The sequence below is a fragment of the Microchirus variegatus genome (genome assembly GCF_963457635.1).
Source record: "Microchirus variegatus genome assembly, chromosome: 23".
Lineage (NCBI taxonomy): Eukaryota > Metazoa > Chordata > Actinopteri > Pleuronectiformes > Soleidae > Microchirus > Microchirus variegatus.
This window is the reverse complement of record NC_139824.1, coordinates 10,810,660-10,835,052: the sequence shown is the minus strand read 5'-3', so window position 1 is coordinate 10,835,052 and position 24,393 is coordinate 10,810,660. Positions and strand designations below refer to the sequence as shown.

The window sequence follows — 24,393 nt, the reverse complement described above, 5'->3', positions numbered from 1 at the left end:
TATTGTTATCATAGAGGAGGGTTTATTTTTTTTAAGCGTAATAATATATGGGTGAGAATGGTGTTTATAGAAAGCAGTTTTAAACTAAGCTTGTCAGTTCATGTCATTTCATGTTGTACTTATACATATGCAGCTTTCGAGAAAGACACGTGAGGATAAAAATCTTCCTACCTTTTTTTTTTTTTTTTTTTAACTCCAATGAAAACGCGATGCATGTCTCTGCCTGCATAGTTATTCGGAGCAGTTGGCTGAGTCCATCATTTTTTTTATTTTATTATTTTTTTTCCTGACACATGGTTTCATTGCCACTGTCAGAAATGTGTCTCTGTTGTGAAACGATCAAAGATTCTCTCGGGCCACCGCTTTGCTGTGGAGGTAAGCTCACAGTCAGACGCAGATCTTATCTGTTGAGAGCAGATTTTAAATTTACCCGAGGGTCTGTCTCACGGAGATGAGCTTGAAGTAAAAAAAAAAAAAATCTTAAGATCGAATGCTAAACTTAAGAGAAAACAGTGAAACACAGAGTGGGATTTGTCTGGACCCACATTAATGTGCTAATGTATTACACACAGTCATTAATATGCTGCATATATAAATGCATGCCAATTTTGAAAATATAACATGCAATCTTTTCAAAAAATTAATAAAGTAAATCTTCCCGAAACATCAGTTATCGTATTTAATGGTTTTGAAGATACATGTTTTTATTTTTTAAACCCCCCAGCTTTTATTTTGAAAGTTACCAAGTACCTGATAAATGTTTTTAAACTTTATTGTCCATTCATTATCCTCACTTGTGATTGCTGAAATAAAAATACTCTACCTTGACTAAATGAGTCAAAATGGAATTCATGCTGTAAAATGGAAAAATTATAATTTTTTTTTAGCACTTAATGTGAAAGTTGCATTGTAGCTGCTGAGACGGCGTGGTGTGAATAGAATAACCATTTTCATTATTTAAGTAGTTACACAAATAAAATAATTATTTAAGTTCTCAATGTTGTTTTACATTGTACTGTATGTGACAATTTTTTTTATTCCTGTAAATAAAACTAGGGATAACTTTGTTTCTCTTCAGAAATATCAATATGTCTATTAAAATTTATAGCATGTCTGAAATACTCTTGTCTCTTTTCTTTCATAGTGTTCTTTTAACAACAGAGTTGTAAAAGTTTAAGTTGTTACATGACTTTCTTTTTCTGTGGATTATTCTAAGAAACAACTTACCCTACAACCCAATGAAATACTTGAATGTTTAACCAAGTTCCAGACCAGTTTTAGACAATTTAAGACAATTTTCCTGTTTGCTATAATAACATAATTATGACATAAGGTGCTTTTCCACAACAGTTCCACAATGACTCGACACGGCACAACTTTTTTTTTGCTTTTCCATTAGTGATAGCACCTGGTACCTGGTGCTTTTTTAATACCTGCAAATGATTCAGTACAATGAAAAGAACTGCTTTACAAGTCACTAGTTTGTTTGACATCACAGCAGTTTCATGCAGCGGAGCTATGATGAGGAGGTACTATTGTAATGGAAAACGATAACAAACTGAGTAGAGTCGAGTTGTGCTGGAACTGTATAGTGGAAAAGCCCCATTAGTAGCTGATCGGATGATAATCTTTCTTAGTTTTTAGAGCTATTTCCATTTTCTGGACACTTTTTTAAGCAGTAAACGTGGACACAGTTGCACAGAGTTGTGTGTCTGGCCACCTTAGGAACTTTGCCCCAGCTAGTTTCTGGGCAAGGATTTTTGGAGGGTTTATCGGAGCTTATAGACTAAATCGGTTGCTTGCTGCAGCAACTAGAGCGGAGAGTCCACAGAATAAAAATCACAGGTGTGGACTCGGAAATCATAACAAAGACGCAGCAGCACTCCAAGCTAACAGGAAATCGTGTAACTTCATTGTTTAATCGCTACGACCAACTGTCCGGTCCATCTGCTGTGAAATATCACGTGATATGATCAAAAGTTCAGAATCTCTGGACATCTGTCTACCCACACTTTTTGGAAATAATTACATAAATACAGACCTTAAAACACATACAAGCACCTCAGCACCTTTCAAACAAGCACCTCATATTTGGCTCCATGTATTGCTCGTGGCTAAATGTAACCACAAAATTGTTTCTGGTCAGTAAGCTGCAACATTTCCACTGATGTGTTTTGTTCCAGCCAGGTAAAAGGTGCAAAAAGGAGAGAGCGTTAAATTTGGGCCAATGTGGCTCGATTCCCAGGGTTTTCCCTCCACTGCTGCCTGAATGGAAAAAAGCTGCCTGTGGACTTGACAGTGAGGAGCGAGTGGAGTGATGGCCCCTATGTCGTCATGCAGCGTCATGGCATAGCTCAAAGTTGCATCTGAAAATTCCTCGTCTGAAGTGGAAATTGTTTCTACAACTTTGTTTTCCTGAAGTATGCAAACACATTCATGCATGGAGGCACACACGCAAGAGCCGCCGCTGATGGCAATATTAATTTCCTTCTCAAAATACCAATGAGGCTTTGTGTTGTATAATGATAGTGAGCGGAGACCACCCACCTCACTCTGGTCCCACTCACACAAGTGTACACACTGCCATATTTAGAGTAATGCAATACTTACTTGTCTATGGACTGTTCCGATCCAATCAAAATTGCATAAAATGGAACTGTCCAATAGTGTTGCGAGGTCCAGCATATATTTTCAGTTTTATACACTATCTGTGGCATGAATCATTACTTTTCATTTGGAATAGCTTTCTTTTTCCTTCCCAAAGGGCTCTTGTCTGGCTATCTTTCCCAAACAGTGTAACCCAGTACTCTGAATAAACATGAGGAGCCTGTATACCAAATATTTGTAGGACTGAGATGGCTGGAAGTGCGTGCTATAATATTGTATACATGAGTGAAAGAGTGAGCACAAGCAATACTTATAGGGTAACAAGAGGAGACCTGCAGAGCAGGGAGAAGAAAAAAAACAATAGCCTCGTGATTAGAAAGAGTCACGTCATTAGTTTTCTTCTCATCCAGAACAAAGTGAACAAGTCATTAAACTGTATTTAATTGTGTTTCTTTTTTTTGTATAGTAGCTGATTATAAACTCCAACTGATTTAATACATGCTCAGGGACTGTGTGCTCTCCTGTTCTGTATAAATTAGGTTTTACTTTGATGCTGGTCTTGTGAGTGAACAGAGATAATGTCACATTAGTTGTTTCCTGCATCTAAAAACTGGTTCTGTCAAACAATACTATCAGACCTGATTGAGGGAGCGTTTGTGTGTATACGATTGTTTTGTTGCTTTTTTGTTTTCATGTTCATTTAGAAACCAAAATGAAAAAGCAATACTGAAGGTCATAATTAGTATAAGCTGGTTAGTAAATACCATTATTAAGGTTTAACCACGATTTCAGAGTTTAACTACAGGCACAAAACAACTGTGTCGCTAGTGTTCAGTAACAGTATGGTGGTTTTGCAAACAGGAAAACCATAATCAAACCAAGCCAGCCATGGAAAATTGAAAAGCTGAGACTCTTAATTGCTAACAAGCAACTGAAGTCAAAACTTTTTTTCTTTACACAGTCAGTAAAAAACAGTGTGAGTGTACGTGGAGCAAACTGTGAATCACAAAATGCATTCAGTGACCACGGTCACCAAAATTCATTCAATTCAAAATTCAAAATATTTTGCAGACTGAAAATGTTTATGTTTTGTCATGTGGCGCCACCTACCGCCATCTATCGATCATTGCAGTCAGTAGAGTCTCAGCTGCCGAGCAACCACGGGTTGCCAGTTATGTCAGAAAACGAAATCTAAAAGACCTCAGTATTTTGAATTTGAATGGAGTAACCGTTTTTGGCCACATTCTTACATATGGCACCTTTAAATTATACTGCAGCTTTACTGTAAATGACTGAATTGAATGAAACGATATAGAAAACATAAGTAATTCCTGCATTATTCGGCCACTCTTGTTACAATATGCAAAACAATCTGAAATAATATAGTAGCCTCAAAGTGCAAACGTCTCATTCTATTAGAAACCAAATGATTTATCTGGGGAAAAAAGTTAAGTGTGCTGAGAGTGATGGTGTTTGCTTCCTAAATGAGATTTGGTGCCAGAGTTGTGGCTTAATGAGCTTACTTTGAGACATGAATGATGTGTTTTGTTGGTGAGAAAGAGTCTTGGCGGTGAGACGAGACACAGACTGTGTGAAGAGTTTCGAAAAAAGTAGCTTCACTATTGACCAATGCTCGTAAGCAATTGGAAATACGGTAAATGTAATATGAAATGTGTATTTCATTGGGCTAATTGGTTACTGCTTTTCTGGTTTTTATAAATGACATTAAAAAAAAATTTGACGTGCACAATAAAAGGCTAAATCTGAATCTGGTAGACCTAAATTATTTGAAATGTGAAATGTGGACCACCATGTTTCAGAAGCTCCCCACCCGCTGATGTCTGGCTTTCCTCCTCTTTTATCAAACCCAGATTATAACCCATTATTTTAACTGTTGACTCAAATGATTTGATTTTCCTGATACCACCCATGTCTACCCAGTGGCAGGTTCCTGGACTTGTCCCCCGCTGCTCACTGCGATTGTTGCTTCCCCCTGCGAGTCTTGTTTGACTCCCATGTGCACCGTGAATAACTGTTTCCACTGTGATCTAACTGTACATTACCACGTCGCCACAATACCACAACTCGGTGGAAATCACTGTTAAATGCGCGCTATGTACTTTCGATGTCATGTGTTGACAAATGAAGTCATGATGTCTCATCGGGGGCGAGATCCCAGCTGGGGAGCGACTTTGTCGAATGTTGTGCGTTAACTTCTGTGTTTGTCCACACTGGCAGTGCTCTGTTGTTATATTGAATAAATGAAGCCCCCAAGATTTGAACATTATGGATTTATGTGGGAATATTGGACCTGGACTGTGTAAACGTTTGCCTTGGTTGTAAGTCATTAACTGTGTGTGGTGCTGGTTGTGTGCTTGTGTTTTCTGTCTTTGTTAAGAATGGAATTTCAGCAAAAGCAGGACATTTTGAGAAAGTTTTGAGATTTTTACTTTGTTTTTTTTAATCATTCTTTATCAGTTGATTTGGTTTCCGTTAAAGAAATAATTTGCATCATTGGGTTTTGAAATAGATTATCTGGTTTAATCTTACATTAATTTTTATTTCTTTTTTCTGAGTTACCTGGCTGGTAACTCTGGTGACTCTGTGGGAACAGAAAAAGGGCGTGGCCAAAAACTAGCAGCACCTGTCTACTGCAATCAGCTGAAACTGGAGCAAACCACCTGATATGATGTCATGGGGGGGTTTGGGGTTTAGTTAGTTGTGTTCTGTATTAGTTTAGAGTGTTGCCACTTTTGTACATCCCTTTGTGTTTCATTTGGTTTGCCCCAAGCCAGTATTTAAGCTCCCACTGCCTCTCATTTAGGAGGTTGGTTGATTCTGTTGTTTTAGGGGTTGAGTTATAAGTTTGATTTTGCTGTTTTTTGGGGAAAATATAAAGCCACCTTTTCTTTGAAATCGCTCCTACATTCTGTTCCTTAATGCTTAGTCCATGACAGTGAGTGTACCTTTGTTTTGTGTCCTGGAACTTCCAGGTTGGCCTCATCTCGCAAATCGGTCTAAACGTCTAAATGGATATGATTGGCCATTGTCTGCACACAGCATCAAAACATGTTAGAGTGTTAGATACATCAGGTCAGGTTGGGCCTTTCGTGGCAATTTCTGTCATATATAATAACAATAAAGATAATTTTTTGCTTTGCTTTCCACAATGCAGTTTGAATGAGCAGTGTTTTAGCTGAAGCCTCCTCTGCATATGTGTGAGCATACGCTGGGGATCAGTTCATAGACTGTCCAAATGAATGGAAGCCAAGGCAGTGTCCTAACGAGAATAGTGTGTGTGTGTGTGTGCATGTCAATCCCCTGGCTGTATATCTGGTTTTGTCACACACCTAATTGCGTCGTGTATTGTGTGACCTCATGTGTTTACTCAGCGAGCACTACCACGACCGAGGCAGTTGAAATCTCATATTCCCCGGCCCCCGATCGCTTACTAATGAAGACGCACTTTTCCGAGCAGGCCTGCTGCTGCTGCTGCCTTTTACTTCTGCCTGACTTAACTCTCAGCTTATCACATAACACAACAAACCGCACTCAGCGACCACCTTGGAGGAGGTCTGGATGGATTTGGGCTGTTGATTTTTGTCCGAATTTCTTATTATGTGAGCTTTTATTTCTGCTGTCTTCACACCTCCACTTTCTCATATTTCACACTTCTTCAATTCATCCAAGTGCCTTGGTTACTGTGTTTCCTCTCCTGAAGCAATTCCTCTTTTCTCTTTTTACATCTGGTCTGGTATTCATCCTTGTCCTCCATCTCTTCACTCAATCATCCCCCCCCACTCTCATTTTTTTTTCTGCTCCTGTATTCAGAGCTTGTTTACTCTCCTGGACGGCAGCACTGACTTGCATCCATGAAATGATGCAATTAAGGTTCCTACTGGGGCTCAATCTGTCATGTTAACACATGCTAAACCCCCACAGAGGGCTGAGAGCAGCAGTGAGGTTTGGGCGACAGGTAAGACTGATGGGGGTGAGAGGTGGTGGTAGGAAAAAAAAAAAAAAAAAGGGAGGATGAGGCCTTCTCCTTCAGATGAAACAAACTGTAACAGAGAAAAGGTGGATGAAAAAATGTGACAACACAATTTCTCCCTGTTTTTTTCAGTTTTTTTGTGCTTTGTGTGGAGAGCTTCTGCTGCAGAACCTACAGCAAATGGCAACGAGTAACTGAAAAATATTTCAAGGGGGTTAAGCCGAGAAGTTATAGCAGAGACAGCTAAAGTAGGGACTAAAATGAACCTGTTCTGTTGAAGTTAAAGGACAAGTAAAACAGTTAGCATTTGGAAAAGTGATCATTTGCAGGCTCTAGCAGGCACTTTGCCCTCATATATAACATGTATCCACTGGACAGATAAATCCTCTGAGGCTGGAAGTTTGTGTAGAACTCTGTGCTGCACTGTGGAGCCAAGAATAGAACTTTATGCGGACTTCCGGTTTTCGGATACTGTTGCCCTTGCGGAGCTCCGCGAGACAACAATTCCAGGAATTTAGCGCATTGTGACGTCCCAGTGAGCACGGAAGTCAACATCGTGTGTTTTATCTCCTGTATTTAGACTGAGGAGAACCACAAAAACGAGTCATATTTTTTCGCACAGGCCCTCCAGAGTCCCAAATATAAGGATTTAAATGATTAAAAAGTTGACCTTTAAAAAGAATTTATAAAGGGCCTTTTCACGAAACCCAAGCTCTGACTCATATGACCAGTGCGTATGATTCAGTGGCATCTAGGGGTGAAGTCGCAAAATGAAACCAACTGAGAACCGACCGAAATTACCTCACACGTGCTCCCGATTCCAAGTGTATATGAGAAACTGTTTTGGCCCTCGGGTAAAATGAAAATGAGTAAAGCTCTATAGAGCCAGATTTGATTTGTCCAGTCTGGACCATACTATACAAACATGGTGATGCAACATGGTGGACTCCATGGCAGAAGAAGACCCTCTTTCAGTGTAATATAAAGTGATCCAACAACAGTTCGTCATTTCCAGGTGATTATAGTTATAATGAATCCCCCCCTGAATCCTTCTCAATGGACCTTTTGAAACAGTTTTTGTTTATGTGAAATGGCTTCCCTGATTGAAGAAAAATGCACCAAACATTTGGAGAAAAAAATGAGCGCTACTGTGGACATATGTGCACCGAGAGGAAGGTTTATCTTCACACGTTTCCGTCGCAGAAGCCGCTTTGTTGCTGCGCGCCTGATCTATATGAATGTGCGTATGCATCGCTCTCTGTCGCCGTGTCTGCTCCCCCTCTCAGCGATTCTTCGCAGGGCTAGGTAAACAACTGATGTTGGTTGGAATGGACCACCTAGGTATAAGTTTCCATGTGGGGGTATCTCCTCAAAGCAAAGCAAGAAAATTTTCCAAAACACTTTAAAAAGAGTTATGCAAATGGTTTACGGCAGCGCTCGTGTGGCTGTATTGTTGTATTAATCTGTATACACTGTGGCTCATCTTGGCAGGGTCCTTTGTTTGCCTTCACTCTTAATCTGCAAAGCTCATCTCAAGCTTACATCACTCAAAGTCAACAGAGGGACATCCGCCGCAGCCTCACTGCTAACACTAGAGCTAACACTGGGGTCAAACAGTGTGTGTGTGTCTGTTTGTCTGTGTACTATGAGAAACTGTCTATAATATAACTAGTTGATATCATTATCTCTCCTTTCCATTATGAATAAAAGAGAAAGTACGTTTAGTGTTGACCACGTTCTCGCACGTATTTTTTCTACAAACACCATCTCAAACGTTTCCTGTCCTACAGGAAATGGAGAAAGGAATGGCAAAATGAAAAGTAAGTATAAAGCACAGTTGGCTTTCTGTGCTTGCAAAGATGTGGTTTTCCTCCGACTTAAGTGGAGCCACAGTTTGCATCAGCCCCTCTGTCCGTGTGTCTGTGTGTCCAGGGCCCGGGCGAACTCTGCCAGACGCCTGCTGCTTTGTTATCTGTACTGCACAATCCGTTCTGCTGCGCTGTGTGGGCCTAACAGTTTATCACACACCACTAGAAAAGAGGTTGGCAGTTAGTGATAGCACACACCACACACAGAGAGAGAGAAAGACAATCATGCATGTGTCCTCCAGAAACGATGCTACTGCAAAGTCCTCTTTTACAAAAATGGGCTTGGGGTTTTCTTTAGCCTTAGAATATACCTTTTCGATGCTTGAGGCAAGAGTGTTAAAGGGGACATATTATGCAAAATCAACTTTTTAATCATTTAAATCCTTATATTTCTGACTCTGGAGGTCCGATCAGTCGGCGTGAGTGTGAAGTATGAAAAAAGATGACTCACTCATGTTTTTGTGGTCCTCCTCAGTCTAAGTACAGGAGATGAAACACGCGATGTTGACTTCAGCGCTCATTGGGACGTCACAATGCGCTTAATTCCTGGAATTGTTGTCTCGTGGAGCAGGCAACAGTATCCGAAAACCAGAAGTCCGTGAAGTCCGTGAAAAGCTCTATTCTTGGCTCCACAGTGCAGCACAGAGTCCTACACAAACTTCCAGCCTCAGAGGATTTATCTGTCCAGTGGATACATGTTATATATGACGGCAATATGCCTGCTAGAGCCTGCAAATGATCACTTTTCCAAATGCTAACTGCTGTTAGCTCCCAGTAGCCTCTGTGGCTGATGTCATTTCCTGTCCCTTAAGTTTCGTTTTACTTTTTTTTTAAGGTGGACCTAAAGAGATACTACTTAACCGAGCGTTCTGAACAGGGCTGTTTTGGCAGAGTGATTGAACTGCTGTGGTGCTTCATCCTTATGGTATTTTGACCAAAGCATGTCACAGACATGTTCATTAGGACACCAGGGAACTAGTTTAACTTGGAGAAATTGGCTATAATATGACCCCTTTAACAAAGTCAACCATCTTGGACCGCCATGTTTCAGGTTTTCAAGTGCAAGCAAAGCAGATGTTCCATGAATGTGGCCTTAATTTCTACAAATTAAATAAATAATACATTAAAACAGCTGTATCTTTAGGAACCTCATCAGCTGAAGGACACGCTTGTTGCAATAAAAGCATCACATTTCCTTCAATGCTTAAATTGTGTCTTTATTGTTCCAAGTTAAAATAAGTTAACTTTTTTTTTTTTTTGCAACATTGGCAATAAAAGGTGAAATTGTCTAATATATCAAAATTTACTGTACAAAAAAAAAGACTGGGCAAATAAAAAAACTGATTGTTAATGTCTCCGCTATCACAATAAACTGCAGCAGCGTAAGGCCTTTCAGTCAAACCCACGCGCAATCATAAAAATGCACCACCATAACTCCAACTCCAGCGCCAGCGTGCACTCTACCAAATTAGCCGTCTATAAATCACGTCCCTGTTATTCCAGAAATGGAGGATTACAGAGTAAACATGTCCTCTTCTTCGGTGAAATATTGAACTAAATAAAAATTATTGCTCATTCCTTCTCAGAAAATATTGCCCACTCATCAGAGCCACATAAGATAAAAACACATATGGTGTATAATTTTCCTTGGCGATGATCTGGTGCCTTTTTTTTTTTTGCGCAGTTAAGTGTTGTTCTGTGGTGGTGCCTTGCCATTTGACAAACCCCTAATCCTTGTTTTGGCACAGAGACTGCCTGTGGTGGTTGTGTACCATGTTTGCATCTTAATCTCTCCAAAGCTCTGTGTCTAATGTCTGCGCTGACTCTCTGTACACTGTGTACCTTCCAGTTTGGCTATAGACTACGAGGCAAATGACAAAGTGGTGACAGGAAGAGGCTGTTATGCAAAAACACACGCAGGAAGGAAGGAAGGAAGGAAGGGAAGAAGGAAGGGAAGAAGGAAGGGAAGAAGGAAGGAAGGAAGGATGATCAAGACCACACAAATGCTATATTTGCACAGTTTAACCCTGACCTTAACCTTAAAATGTTTCATCGTGCAATACCATCTGCATCTGTCAGTCAACCTGGCAGTGATAGCAGGTTCCAGTGTTGCGTTTATGAGCGGTGATAAATATTGTCGTTGGAAATTTAGTCCTGATTAATGAAGTCGTGAAAAGAATGCCCGTAAAAACTGTGAAAGGTGAGCTCTTGTCAATGTTTGCTTTCCGTCCAAACCATAATGTCCAAAAGCAAAAGCCTCACATTTTGGTCCAGCTTGTCTGCACCTTAAAAACCAATTGTTAAGCTCAATTTTCTTTTTTTTATTATTATTACTATTATTTCAGCAGAGTTGCTGGAAGTGTGAAAACCACCCAGTTTGAAAATGGTGTGATCCCTCTGCAGGCGCGTGAAAGGATGAAATCAGATGGCAGATGCTCACGTGCTCGTTCTGATTCAGTTGAATTGTTGAATTCTTTGCTTTTTTTTACTGCTACGTGTTTGCTCTGGCTCAGCATGGAACTGCAAACGCTGGAAATGTTACTCTCTGCGTGTGTGATCTGTCCTGAATCTTCTGATCACCTTCACATAAGTCAGATTCTCCCATCTTGTCCGGATTGTACGGTCACACTTTGATTGATCGTGCGGCAACTTCCATTTTTGCGTTTTTTTCCTACCTGCACCCCTGCAATTCACCTGTACCTTTCGCTGCTTTCCCCTCGCCACATCCGACCTCATCTTTGTTAAATAAGGTTTTTAAAATAATCTTAAAATGGATGAAAAGTTGTAGTCACAGCCACAAGAAAAAAAAAAACAGTCATCAGAGCACAGCTGCTGTCGCTTTGTCACGATATTAATAATTCTATTAATAACGCTGCTTCTCTTTCTGTTCAAACGGGTTTCATTGACACAAACAACGCTTTGTTTACAGTAAACAACTGGTTTTTGTGACAATGATTTTCTTCTTTTAAATGAAACAGATCACGACAGTAATAGTCATAAATATTAACATGAATACACCAAGCTGACATAAAAAAGAGTGAGCTCAATAAATTAAGCTGGCGCATCTGCACCCAGGCGATCGGCAACACGGTGATAGATGGTCTGTGACTTCCTCCTGATTTCCCTCCACCCCTCAAATCTGTTACATTGTCCTCCTGCCACAACCATTACTGCTGTCCTCATCATGAGCTCGCAGGTGTCCTGTCCACTGACCCACATTCCTGACCTCCACCTTTTAACCACTTGCACCTGGGCAACCCCTTTCGCACACCCTCTCGGAACTCTGACCCCACACTGTCCATCATCCGCCGGGGTCACCTGTTAAAAGCGTTATCCACAAACACGATCGCTCAGCAGTGAAGAAAGTATTAAAGGTCCCATTTTATATCCTATTTATCCAAGTTAACCTAGTTCCCTGGTGTCCTAATGAACATGTCTGTGACATGTTTTGGTCAAAATACCATAAGGATGAAGCACCACAGCAGTTCAATCACCCTGCCAAAACAGCCCTGTTCAGAACGCTCTATTAAGTTGTATCTCTTTAGGTCCACCTTAAAAAAAAGTAAAATGAAACTTAAGGGACAGGAAATGACATCAGCCACATAGGCTACTGGGAGCTAACAGCAGTTAGCATTTGGAAAAGTGATCATTTGCAGGCTCTAGCAGACACATTGCCTTCATATATAACATGTATCCACTGGACACATAAATCCTCTGAGGCTGGAAGTTTGTGTAGAACTCTGTGCTGCACTGTGGAGACAAGAATATAACTTTTTGTGGACTTCCGGTTTTCGGATGCCGTTGCCCTCGCCAGCACTCTCACGTGTTTTACAAACAAAACAATTCCAGGATTTTACCATCTTGTGACGTCCCAAGGAGCGAGGAAGTCACAGAGTCCCAAATATAAGGATTTAAATGATTAAAAAAGTCTTGATGGACTTTAAAAATGGCTGTCAAGGCAAATATATGCTTAAGATATGCTGTCAGCCATGTTTTCTGTGAGAGTGAGTGTACGTGTCTCAAGCTGGTTCCCAGGCCACACTGCGAAGTCAGTGCTGTGTCTCATGCAACACTTCAAAAAAATATCCCTTTAAGTGATGCTCACATATCAATTTCAGATTTTTCATTTGTTGTCTGGCAACCCGTTGTGACGTCAACCACGGGAATTGCAACGTTTTTGTGATTTGCCATGTTGACGTTTTTGCGTCTGGAAGTTCAGCGACACCTGCGAATCCCAAAATAGACGCTAATAAAGCGGTGCTTTATTAGCGTCTATTTTCCCTCGAAATGGAAAACATCATTTACAAAATTGACACCATGTGCTACTGGAGAAGACCCAGAACTAGTGACTGAGACCATTAACTCTTCAAGAAAAATGTTTACTGATGTTATAAATCAAATGAGAACTATTTTCTATTTCATTTTTACTGCAATATTATATGTATAAACACAAAGTTCAAAGGATATTGGCAACAAATCTGTATCTTTCTTTGGAAGTGCAGCATCTGTGGGCTTTAGTGATATTTCAGTGATTCCAGCCTATGAAGGATCAAATAGAAAACAAATGTAGAGGGCAAAGGGACATGCGCACACTGCCTTGATAATTTTGGCAGACATTACATTACAATTCAGTCCAAATTAAGCCATTAGTGTCAGCGTTTAACTCCAAAAATGATGGTGAGCAGTTATAAAATTAAGTCCAATTTGGCTTTCCAGTGCCCTGGTGGTCTTTTTATCTCAGATATACCTCAACAAAATTTGAAAATACATCTGAATTGTGAAGTAGCACGACCACATGTCACTATTACGTATGAATAAGAACATTTTAATACGAGCAGAAAGGGCTGCCTCTGTTTTCTGTGTGACTGACCACCAACACTGCTCCAGGAATCGGGGGCGATTCTCTCCAACCTCATCATTTTAGGGGGAGATATGTAATATTTTTTTTTTTTTGAGCAGGTGGGGGTGGGGAAAGTCCTTTTAGATGTCATATGATCTCTTTGTGGAGCATCCCTTTTCAAGTCGAGGAACCGAAAAGACCACCAGTGCGTTTACACCCCTTATGTGGTCAAAAGAGAGATCTGCAGATTTGGCACAGGCACACAGCTGAAATCTCAGTCCTCCTCAAACCAAGTCCACATTGGCAGATGGAAGAGAGCACAGCCTAACTCTGTGATCAACCCTTGCACTTGCCACACACTGCGCTCGCACCGACAACGTTTATCATTCTGTTTTACTGTTGATGGCTACCTTCTTTCTTTCTTTCTTTCTTTCTTTCTTTCTTTTTTTTCCCCCTCCATTTCCTTCACTCCTTTTCCTTTTTGGCAGGCAGGATTGCGGTTAATTGTATCGTTTATGACAGATATGGAGTGCGGTTTGGCGCTAATTCAAGACAGACCATGCATGAACTATTTTATGGTTTCTTTCCACCTCGCTCGCTGATGTGTGGTGGTGACACGTTTGACAAAAACCATTCAAGACAGAGGTTTGGGTGGGGAGCCGTGTGTGTGTGTGTGTGTGTGAGACAGACAGAAAGAAAAGAGGGAGATGAAAATGAGCTGAGACACAAGTTTTACCACGCCACTTTTCAATTTTCAGTCACCTTGAATGCCACCTTCTTTTCTGTCATTCAGCATCTCACACGGCCCACGTTTTTTTCTTCAAGTCGTATTGGGTGACTTTAAAAGCTGCGGTCTTGTGCAGCGTGACCGTCTCCTCTGCAGCAGTGGCACCGCAGAGCCACTTAAAGTCATTGTATAATGAGCTGAATTAGCGCAGGAGAAGCTGCCAAAAAATATGTATTACTTTCTTTTATGGCATAAGAAAAGAATTCTGGTCCTCAATTTAACGCATAGTTAAATAATATGGAGTCTATAATGAAACTGAAAGGACATTTGTGGTGTGAACTTGTATTTGTTACCTCTTTGGGACACTTTCTGGCATAAACACTGACCCTGTCGGGACCATCTGGTCCTAATGAGGCAGAACCTCATTTCGGGGGGAACTGGTTAAGTTTAGGGTTAGTCATAGGTATATTTTTTTGTTAAGGCTGTCGAAAGGAATATAAGTTAACGCAGAGTGCTAAGAAGACTAGCTGTGCAAACCTGCGTGTGTGTGTGTGCGTGTTCTCGTATAGGCGTCCTTGTGAGGACGTTTATACACCAAAGGAGTGAGGACATTTTTGGGAAAGTGAGGACATTTTGGTCCACACATTTTGTCACCCCTTAAAAAAATGGTTTATCACAGTTAAAACTTGGTTTTGGGTTAAAGTATAGGTTTAGGTTATGGTAAGGGGACTGTCCTCACGGTGAATGCTGCACAAGCGTGTGTGTGTGGGTGTGTGCGCATGTGTGTGTGGGTGATTCTGGACCACCAGGCAACCAGACATGGACTCCGCCTTTAAGCTTAATACAGCTGATTGCACTCTGATCAGAGCTGGTAATAGTTACGACTTCAAAGGCGTGTACCTCTGAGGCTGCCAGCAAGTATTTCCGACCCTGAGATCTTGTCCCGGTCTCTAGAAAACTCTGGTTTTGTAACATACTTTTATTTATATATATATTTTTTCTAAATATGTGTATTGTATTGAATTATGTATTATTGATTTTTTTTTTCTGTGACAAACAAACAAAGGGAAGGAAAAATGTTCCCTCTGTCATGTGACTCTATGGTTTTGATTTTTACTTCTTCAGCTTGGTTGTTGTTGTTGTTGTTGTTGTTTGTTTGACTGATTTTGATGTTTTACAATATTAAACAGATTCTGTAAAATGGTAGAAAACACATGAAAGAAGTTTAGTTTTGTTGATGAATGTTTCAAAGGATGATGAAGAACCAGTATGGCTCTACACTCTTAAGAAATAAGGGTTCCAAAAGTGTCCTTCTACAAGGGTTGAGGTTCTACCTGGAACCATTTGCTTCTGAAAAAACCTTTTCTGCGGGAAAGGGTTCTTTGGTAACACTAAGGGTTCCAGGAAGAACCATTTTGATCCAGAGAACCCTTTAAAACCCCTTTCCTGAATAAAGGGTTTTAAAGGGGTTCTTGGTAACACTAAGGGCTCCAGGTGGAACCTTTATAAAAGGGTTCTCCTATGAGGACAAGCCGAAGAACCTTATATGGTTCTACTTAGCACTTTTATTTCTAAGAGTGTAGCTTTTAGGAGAATTACTCCAGCAATGTCAGAATTTGCAATGTTACAGCAGCACATATAGTTAAAAAATTAAAGGTAGCAAAAATATAGAGAAATGTTAAATATTCAAAGTAATAAAATAGAATAACACATGCGTTTTAAACCATGTTAGACCCCAAAAATATATGTAATTTTATGCAACGGTTACTACATTCAAATTCAAAATACCGAAGTCTTTTAGGTTCTGTTTTCAGACGTAACTGGCAACCCGTGGTTGCTCGGCAGCTGAGACTCTACTGACTGCAATGATTGGTAGACGGCGGTAGGTGGCGCCACATGCCAAAACATGACTTCAAAACATAAACATGATTTGCAGTCTGCAAAATATTTTTTTTAATGCAAATATTTTGTCTGTACTGTTGTTGTTGGTGAGTTCAGTTTGTTATATGAACATTATTCCTGAGTCTCTGTGACATATTAGGAGGATTTTATGGCCAGTTGCTTTAGATTTATTACATAATGCAACTTTAACCTTTTAAGTATATGGAAGAATTGTGGTGTATTTATGGTTCTACCGAGTACTGATGGAAAATAAAGGCCGTGTCATAAAGTTATTTCACAATACATTCTTTTGTGTGTCCTCACTGCCCCTTCTGTCCCTCAGGTGAGCCGTCACACCTCTTTCTCTCGGCACTCTACAATTACACCGTGTTCCCCACCACCATCACCACTCCTCAAACACTCACTCACACATACACACACACAGACACCTCCAGAATTGCCTTTTAAAACACACACACACACACATCACATAACGCGTATCCTGGGGGAAAGAGGAAGCTAATATGTACTTACAAGGTTAAACGAAGGTGGAAGAAAATGATTGAACTAAGCCGATTGGTCTTCGTTGTGATGTTGCATTTTATTACATCCTCTGTGGCTCAGCATCGACAAAGGTAAGAAAGGCATATGATTAATTTTTAATATTCTAATAGCCTCTTACTGCAGTGTCAGGAGATTTAAAAGCAGCTACGAGTGAGACGTGCTCATTGTCTTTGAATGACGTGCAGCTGACTGAACTGTTGTTTGGAGATTTTAATGACAGACAAAAACACTGCTTCAGAGACGAGGGTATTTCCTGCAAATGTGAATAAGCAACGTGTTTCATAAGTAGTTAATGTGACGCAGATGCATTAAATGAGATCCAGTGTTCTCCGCACATCTGCAAACAACCTGTCATGTGTATGTGGATGCGATATATGTGACATCAAGGGTGTAGACTAAACTCGAAGCTCTCTGGAGAAAGTGCTTCACTCCAGGACGTTGTGATTGAGTGGGATACTGTGGAGAAGCTGAACTCCTGTCCTGAAGGCATGACGATTCTTAATGATCTGATAACCTTTGGTCCTGGCCTCCACAGGTCAGGGGAGGATGCGCTGGAGCACACCGGGGGTCGCATGAGGCCAGGGCACTGCAGCTACGGTCAAACTACTTCCTGTTGTGCGGGGTGGAGGAATGTTAACGGCATTTGTCAGCGTGAGTCGCTCTGTGGTTTCAGTGACAGTTGCAATGACATGGGCACAGGGGTCACAGGTTATCAGGCCAGCAGCTCAGCGAAAGGCAAACAATAAGAAAAAATATTGTGAAGAACCATTGATTCATTATTTTCTGTTTATGCATCTTTTGATCATATATTATCTTCTCTTTAAAGTGTGAGCATCATCAGTTGTGGAAAGTGGCAAAGTGAATACTGTACTTTAAGTTTGAAAGCTGCAAAATAATCCACTCTATATGATATGAGCAGATATGAATGTATATAAGGTTCTTCGGCTTGTCCTCATAGGAGAACCCTTTTTGGCCCCAGGTAGAACCTTTTTATAAAAGTTCCACCTGGAACCCTTTTGGAGGGTTCCACCAAGGACCCTTTAAAACACTTTATTCAGGAAAGGGGTTATAAAGGGTTCTCTGGATCAAAATGGTTCTTACTGGAACCATTAGTGTTACCAAGAACCCTTGAAAAACCCTTTCTTTGGGAAAGGGTTCTTCAGAAGCAAATGGTTCCAGGTAGAACCTCAGCTCTTGTAGAAGAACCCTTTTGGAACCCTTATTTCTAAGAGTGTAGTAAACATAGCTGTATTTACTTTGCAATTCTTTGAAATCAATTTCCACATCAACAGGAACATGGATGGAATAAACAGACAGGAAATCTTCTTTTTTTCTTCTTTTTTTTTCTCATCCATATCATTTTTAGCTGGAACGTGATAGTATAAATATATAAAAAGTATCCATGATAAAGCCACTGTACTCTACTTGTCTTTCTCCAAACAGCTCACAGACAAAGCACCAAAGTCACATAATGAGGGACATACAGTACAGAAACATGACACAGAAAGCATGTCAACTTTACAACTTCTGCCTCTGCTGTTGTTTACTGCTCTCACATAAACAAAAATAATTATCAGTGCTTTAATTTGACACACTTAATATTTTACTATAACGTTGTCATGTTGACTTCTGTTGTGTCCGTTATAGCCGTGTGCAAGACGCCGTGCATGCATGGGAAATGTGTGGGAGCAGACACGTGTTTATGCTCCAGAGGGTATAAAGGCAGACTGTGTGATGAAGGTGAGCTATAATCATTATCAGGCATGGCGGGTTTTTTTTCATTCCTCAAACCATTACCTGTGTTGTTCTGCATCGTTTACCGAGAAGGACTTCCTCATCATATACGCTGCCTGAGCAATGTTTCATGTTATCGACTCCAGATGTGAACGAATGCGGCTCGCCGGAGAGACCGTGTTCCCAGCGCTGCGTGAATATGCACGGTAGCTACCGCTGTTACTGCGAACCTGGATACAAGCTCAAAGCAGATGGATACACCTGCACCAGTGAGAGACATTTCCTATATAATAATCTTAATAAATAAAACTCAGAGGAAGAAAATGACCACACAAAAAGCCCATCTGCCATCGTTATACCATAATTGGAGATTAAAGTGTATAAGGACTTGGTACTCAGTTTACGCACCTTGCTTAGCTAACATAAATGTTTAGATATTCACAGTTTATGTTATAGTTGGTGATATCATAACAAAGCATTGTTTTCAAGGGCAGAAATACAAGTTATGTAATGTATTCCTTTTGTTTTTAAGTACTCTGTATACTGTGTTTATGTGTGTGTGTGTGTGTGTGTGTGTGTGTGTGTGTGTGTGTGTGTGTGTGTGTGTGTGTGTGTGTGTGTGTGTGTGTGTGTGTGTGTGTGATCCTCATCCATGGTGTTTTTCCCTGCTTGTCTTCCAGGAGACGCCGCATGTTCCTCTCCGCGTTGCCAGTTTGGTTTCCAGGTGGAGAGAGGGGCAGCTGTGAGCTGCCTGTGTCCCCCCGGCCTCCACCTGGCCTCGGACAACAAGACCTGTGAAGGTAGAGCCTACTCAGAAAAAAAACCCTCAGCATTTATAGTGAACCAACATATATTTATTCGCTCAATATTTAGACCGCTGAGCTAATTTGATTTCACTTCATTATTTGAACTGGGGTTGTTATTTTCCTCCTCCCTGCTCGGAGGCGTCATGTGCTCCGTCCGACTTAAACCGTTCTGATTGGAAAATGACAACTTTCCCTCTTTACGTGGCCGTCAAAATAAGTCATCGCATTATGACCTACGTATGTGCGCCTACACACGCATCACATTATTTAAACAAGCAATTGAACAGATGTGGCCCAATGAAGTGGCTGTGTTGAGCGAATATTATTCCGACAGCTATCACTGGTTTAGAGTGTTTTGCTCAGTCTCTTACTCTCCGAGTGAGTCATCTTTTAACCGGAAAGGTTGAGGTTGGGCACATCCCAAGCTGCTCCTCGCCAGCTGTTACCACCTTATTAGGTGTCCTGTGTGTAAAGGGCAAATAGATGACACGTATGACTGTGTTCTATACAGTAGCATTATATAAATACAGACCATGACATGGAGATAGTCACCCTCACCCAGAGGCGCAGCTTGTGAACAGGCAAGGCAGGCAACTGCTTGGGGCCCCCCGAGCCGATAGGGGGCCCCCAGACACTCGGAGCCTGAGGGCTGTTTTTACTGAAATGTGCAGTGACCAGCCGCCTCCCCGTCCCCCTTAAACAACAACGGGCGATTTGCAATGACATCTCAGTAGGAAACCTCCCTAAAGGGGCCCCACCTCACGTTAACCTGTGTGAACTTATCGTTCTGCAAGTTGGAAAATGAAGAGGATTATTTACAGTGTAATGCATCTGTTGTTTACTCAGTTTATACATGTTTTTTTCAGTTAATTACAGTATTTTATTGTTCTATATCAATCAATCAATCAATCAATCAATCTTTATTTGTATAGCCTACAGTTTACAAAACATAGTTTGTCTCACGGAACTTCACAGGGTCGGTAACATCCTCTGTCCTTAGACCTTCGACCAGGGTAAGGAAAAACTACCAGGGGAAAAAAAAAAAACCTTATTACAGGGAAAAGGGTAGAAACCTTAGGGAGAACCACAGGTGAGGGATCCACTCCCTGGACAGACAGACGTGCAGTAAATGTTACCCAAAAACATACAATACACAATGACAAGAATAAAAAAAAAAAAAAAAAAAAGTTAAAAAGTCTTTAAATGCCAGGGTCCATCTGGATCACTGGGATTGTCGGAGCCTGTAGTGAAGGCTGTTGTGGTCATAGTGTTTTATAATGTGGGTTCTTTACCGTGTAATGTATTTTTTTTTACTCATTTTATATAGTTTCTTAAAAGCTATTTACAGTATTTTATTGTTCTTTACATTTATAGTTTCACATACTTTTTAATTACAAGGTTTTTCCATGTTATTTCATTCATTTCGGGGAAAAAAATGGTGATGAACACTGGTTGGAAGGGCCCCCTGACAATTTTTGCTTAGGGCCCCTACAGACTCTAGAATCGCCTCTGCCCTCACGTCTATGGAAGATACTTGCTTATTCTTTTTCTTCTTCTATTAATGTGTGCTTTCTGTTGAGTACAAAGTGAACAGGAGCAGAGTTGGTGAAGAGCAAAGGTTAAAGTACCGAAGCTGCTAAGTCTGGACTCAGCTTCTACCTGCAGCTCCAGTGATTTACCGATGGCACAATAATGGCAAAAGAATCCTTTAATTACCTGACCTAAAAACAAAGGGCGCCCTGTACTCTCTCTCTCTCTCCAGCTGCTTTACGACCAAAGTCCTGCTCGATAACTTGGCAGCAGTCTCCCTCCTCTCCGGTCCCTGTAATGAAGCGAGCCCGTCCCTATAGTCTCTGTCACACCTGTTAAGGAGTCATTCTCACGGTGGGAACAATGCGCGCTCCACAAGAATAGGAAATCCTTCTCCTGTTTGACTCACTGAAATACTTTTAAACATCCTGGAACAAATACAAGGATTTTTTTTTATTTTATTATTTCTTAAACCGAGGCAACACGCAACGTCAGCGTATTAGATACAGTGGATGCATCCAGATCAATCAGCTGGATTAGTTATTTGTTACTGACATGAATGGGTTAGGGGTTTAAATTAGAAACATCCTTTATTACATAAAGAGGAATTGACAAAGCTGAATGTTTAATATTAAGAAATGTGCACGGCTTCAGTAAAAAGTTTTGGTAATTCCCTGTTTTTTTGCAACAGCAGTGTGACTTTCAAAGCCTCGGTGCAAAGAGCTGCAGTTTGCAATGTCAAAGTACTAATTTGTGTCTTTTTGAAGGTAATTATTGTTTTGAGCAAACACAAGAAACATTTAGACACCTCGTCCATGAGAGGTTAGGTATGAGTGCATGCGTAGAGTGTCATTATAGCCCGATGCATTCGCTGGTATTGGACACATGTTTGTGTTTTGTTGCAGATGTGGACGAGTGTCAGCGAGAGGCTGATGCGTGTCCTCCGCGCCAGACTTGCAGGAACACTTTTGGCAGCTTTGTCTGTGTGTGTCGAGATGGCTTTGTGATGGGGACACGCGGGGGCTCAGTGATATGTCGAGGTAAAACATGACAAAGTCCCCCCCCCCCTCTGATGCATTTAATGTATTTAATGGAGAACTTATTATATATCCTTCAGATCCCCATTGTTGTGAAGCAGATGTTCACGTGTTTCTCATAAAATATAATGAAACGTTATATGCTGTATAGTGCCTCGCTGTCCATATACATTATGTGTGTGTGTGTGAGTGTGTTTTCTTGGCGTTTTGACAGAATCGGTCAGAATGAATAAACTCAGCACGGAGAGAAGCTCTCCGCAGGAATCAGACCAAGATTATTTGTTATCGATCCCGCACCAGGAAGTCATGGGGAGCGAGATATTTTTCCGAGACCGGTTCCATGCAAACGACTGAATAGATGAGAGCGCAGCTCCACATGTTCTCCTCATCTGCGTTAATTGGCAGAGCGAGGGATCATGTGAAGATGTGCTTTGGCAGCAGAGGATCGACAGACCATGTTTATTTGATGAGCACTCATAGCTCACCCACTCAGCTGTGGGCTCACCCACAAGCTGTTTTTCTTTTTTATCCATGTGATAAACATTGCAACATTATCTCTTTAGCAGGTTTGAAACGCACAGATCTGGGGTAAAAAAAAAAAAAAAAATGCATGCTGATTGAAAATCTAACTATGTATAGCAGCATTGCATTAGTCATTTCTGTTTCCCTCTCCTCTTCCTCTACACAGATAAGAATGAGTGTTTAACCGGGTCTAACCGGTGCAGCCGCCACGCTCACTGTGTGAACACAGATGGTTCCTACACCTGTCAGTGTTTGGAGGACTACTACGGCAACGGACGCACCTGCTGGCCCAGGAGAGCCCCACAGACCAAGGCTCTCATGTACTTCAACTACAAACTCTCCAAAAGGACCAAGCAAATGCAACCTTCCTCTACGACTGTACAAGAAAAGTGACAATCATTTTGAAATATTAAAAACACGTGATGAATTTTCACAACTGAGAAGTCGCCAGTGCGAGTAAAAGGTGTTTTGAAATAAGTCGATATATCGTGGCCACAATAGCCTGTTATTTCTCTCCCGTCTAAGCCTGGAATACCACAGTACTATACTCCTTGCCTGTTTGTTGTCTGTTGAAGAAACCCCTCATTTAACACATGCAACTACAACAGGACTGTACTCTGTACTTTGCTCGCGAGCTTCAACCCAAATGGACTGTGATGACAGAGGGGTTTACGCTGCCGTCGCCTCGTGTCACAGAAACACTAACTCTGTTATTGCATGCGGGGATGTACTTTGTCCAACACACCGATGCACAGGGGATGGAAACGTCGCCTGTGCATTATTGTTAGTAGTTTATTAAAGGTGCCATATGTAAGAATGTGGCCAAAAACGGTTACTAAATTCAAAATACAGAGGTCTTTTAGGTTTCTTTTTCTGACGTAACTGGCAACCCGTGGTTGCTCGGAAGCTGAGACTCTACTGACTGCAATGAGTGGTAGACGGTGGTAGGTGGCGCCACATGCTAGAACATGATTTCAAAACATAAACATGATTTGCAGTCTGCAAAATACTTTTTTTAATGCAACTATTTTGGCTGTACTGTTGTTGTTGGTGAGTTCAGTTTGTTATATGAACATTATTCCTGAGTCTCTGTGACATATTAGGAGGATTTTATGGCCAGTTGCTTTAGATTTATTACATAATGCACCTTTAAGTGTCAAGTTTCTTCATGGAAAAAAATGCAATCAGAATTTGTTAATAAAAGGCTGACCTCTGGTGGATAAATAAGGAAAAAAATATCTCCAAAGTTGGGAATTTCGAGGAAACAAAAACGTTATGAAAGGGTGTTTTCTGTGATGTGTCATTTTAAAATTTAAAATTTTACCCCCCAAAAAAAGAGGAAATGATGGGTGGGAAATTAAACATAGTTTTCAAGGCATGTGAAACACTGTTAAAACACAGACTGATGTTTTCATACCTCACTGTTTTTCCTCTGCCCTCTTCCTCTGTTGTGCCACAGGGAATGTTTTCAGACCCACTAAGTCACACGCAGGGTGGACTACCACACAGCAAGAGAGCACAGACAGGTCAGACCAACCAAATACCAAGTATCTTTGTCTGTCAGCAGCTGTCTGGAAACTTCTTCCTGTGTTCAGAGAGGGCAACGGTGGAAATTGAAGTTGGTTTTTGATGTTTTCCTCGGGTCAATTTCACATTTCCTTCCGAACGATTAGGATTGTGACCCCGGGAGAGGGGGAATTGCAATACTTGAAGATAATAACTGTAATGATAGGGGACGGTGGTAGGGGGCACTATGTGTTGTGTCCAGGCATCAGTCATAGCCCTGTAAGCCTTAGAGCACTGAGAGAGTTGAGCTTGCAGTGAGAACAAGCAGCTGCTGCCTGCTGAAGGGCCCTGCCACTGACCCTATTCATCCCAACAGCAGGTGTCACATCAAGTCCCCGCCTCACCCTCGTGCACACACATTCACACATGTGCTCCTCGCGCACACACACACATATATACGCCCATGTGCAAAATCAGCGAGCCTTAGTGCACATTAGGGGGGACCTGGAACTACTTACAGAGAACAAAGAGGGGAATCAGACAAAAATGCAGCCTCTTCGAATAAATCTCACCACAATGCTGAGAAAAATCCCCAACCTCACCCCCAGAAATGCAAGAAAAACCTGGTTTCTCTCTTTCAAAGCAGTCAAAAGTGTCCTACAAAAGCAGAAATAGAAAACATTTTAGATAAAAGGATCCAGGCCCCTTTCTGAAAAGGACCTCACACCAAGTTGTGTGTAATTCCTACCAGAAACTGGTTTATTTACCAAAAAATAATAA

At 41.1% G+C, this 24,393-nt stretch overlaps 1 protein-coding gene across 1 annotated transcript in view; it reads left to right on the top strand.

The window, feature by feature from the left end:
• The window catches only part of hhip (hedgehog interacting protein), a gene marked incomplete at both ends in the record, with an annotated part of 50,031 nt that extends 27,531 nt beyond the window's left edge, over positions 1-22,500 (top strand). Inside the window, 5 exon segments of the mRNA XM_083909372.1 lie at positions 18,126-18,218; positions 18,359-18,481; positions 18,893-19,012; positions 21,454-21,588; positions 22,274-22,500. Coding sequence (XP_083765498.1) covers positions 18,126-18,218; positions 18,359-18,481; positions 18,893-19,012; positions 21,454-21,588; positions 22,274-22,500 — 698 coding nt within the window.
• Positions 22,501-24,393: the final 1,893 nt, after the last annotated feature.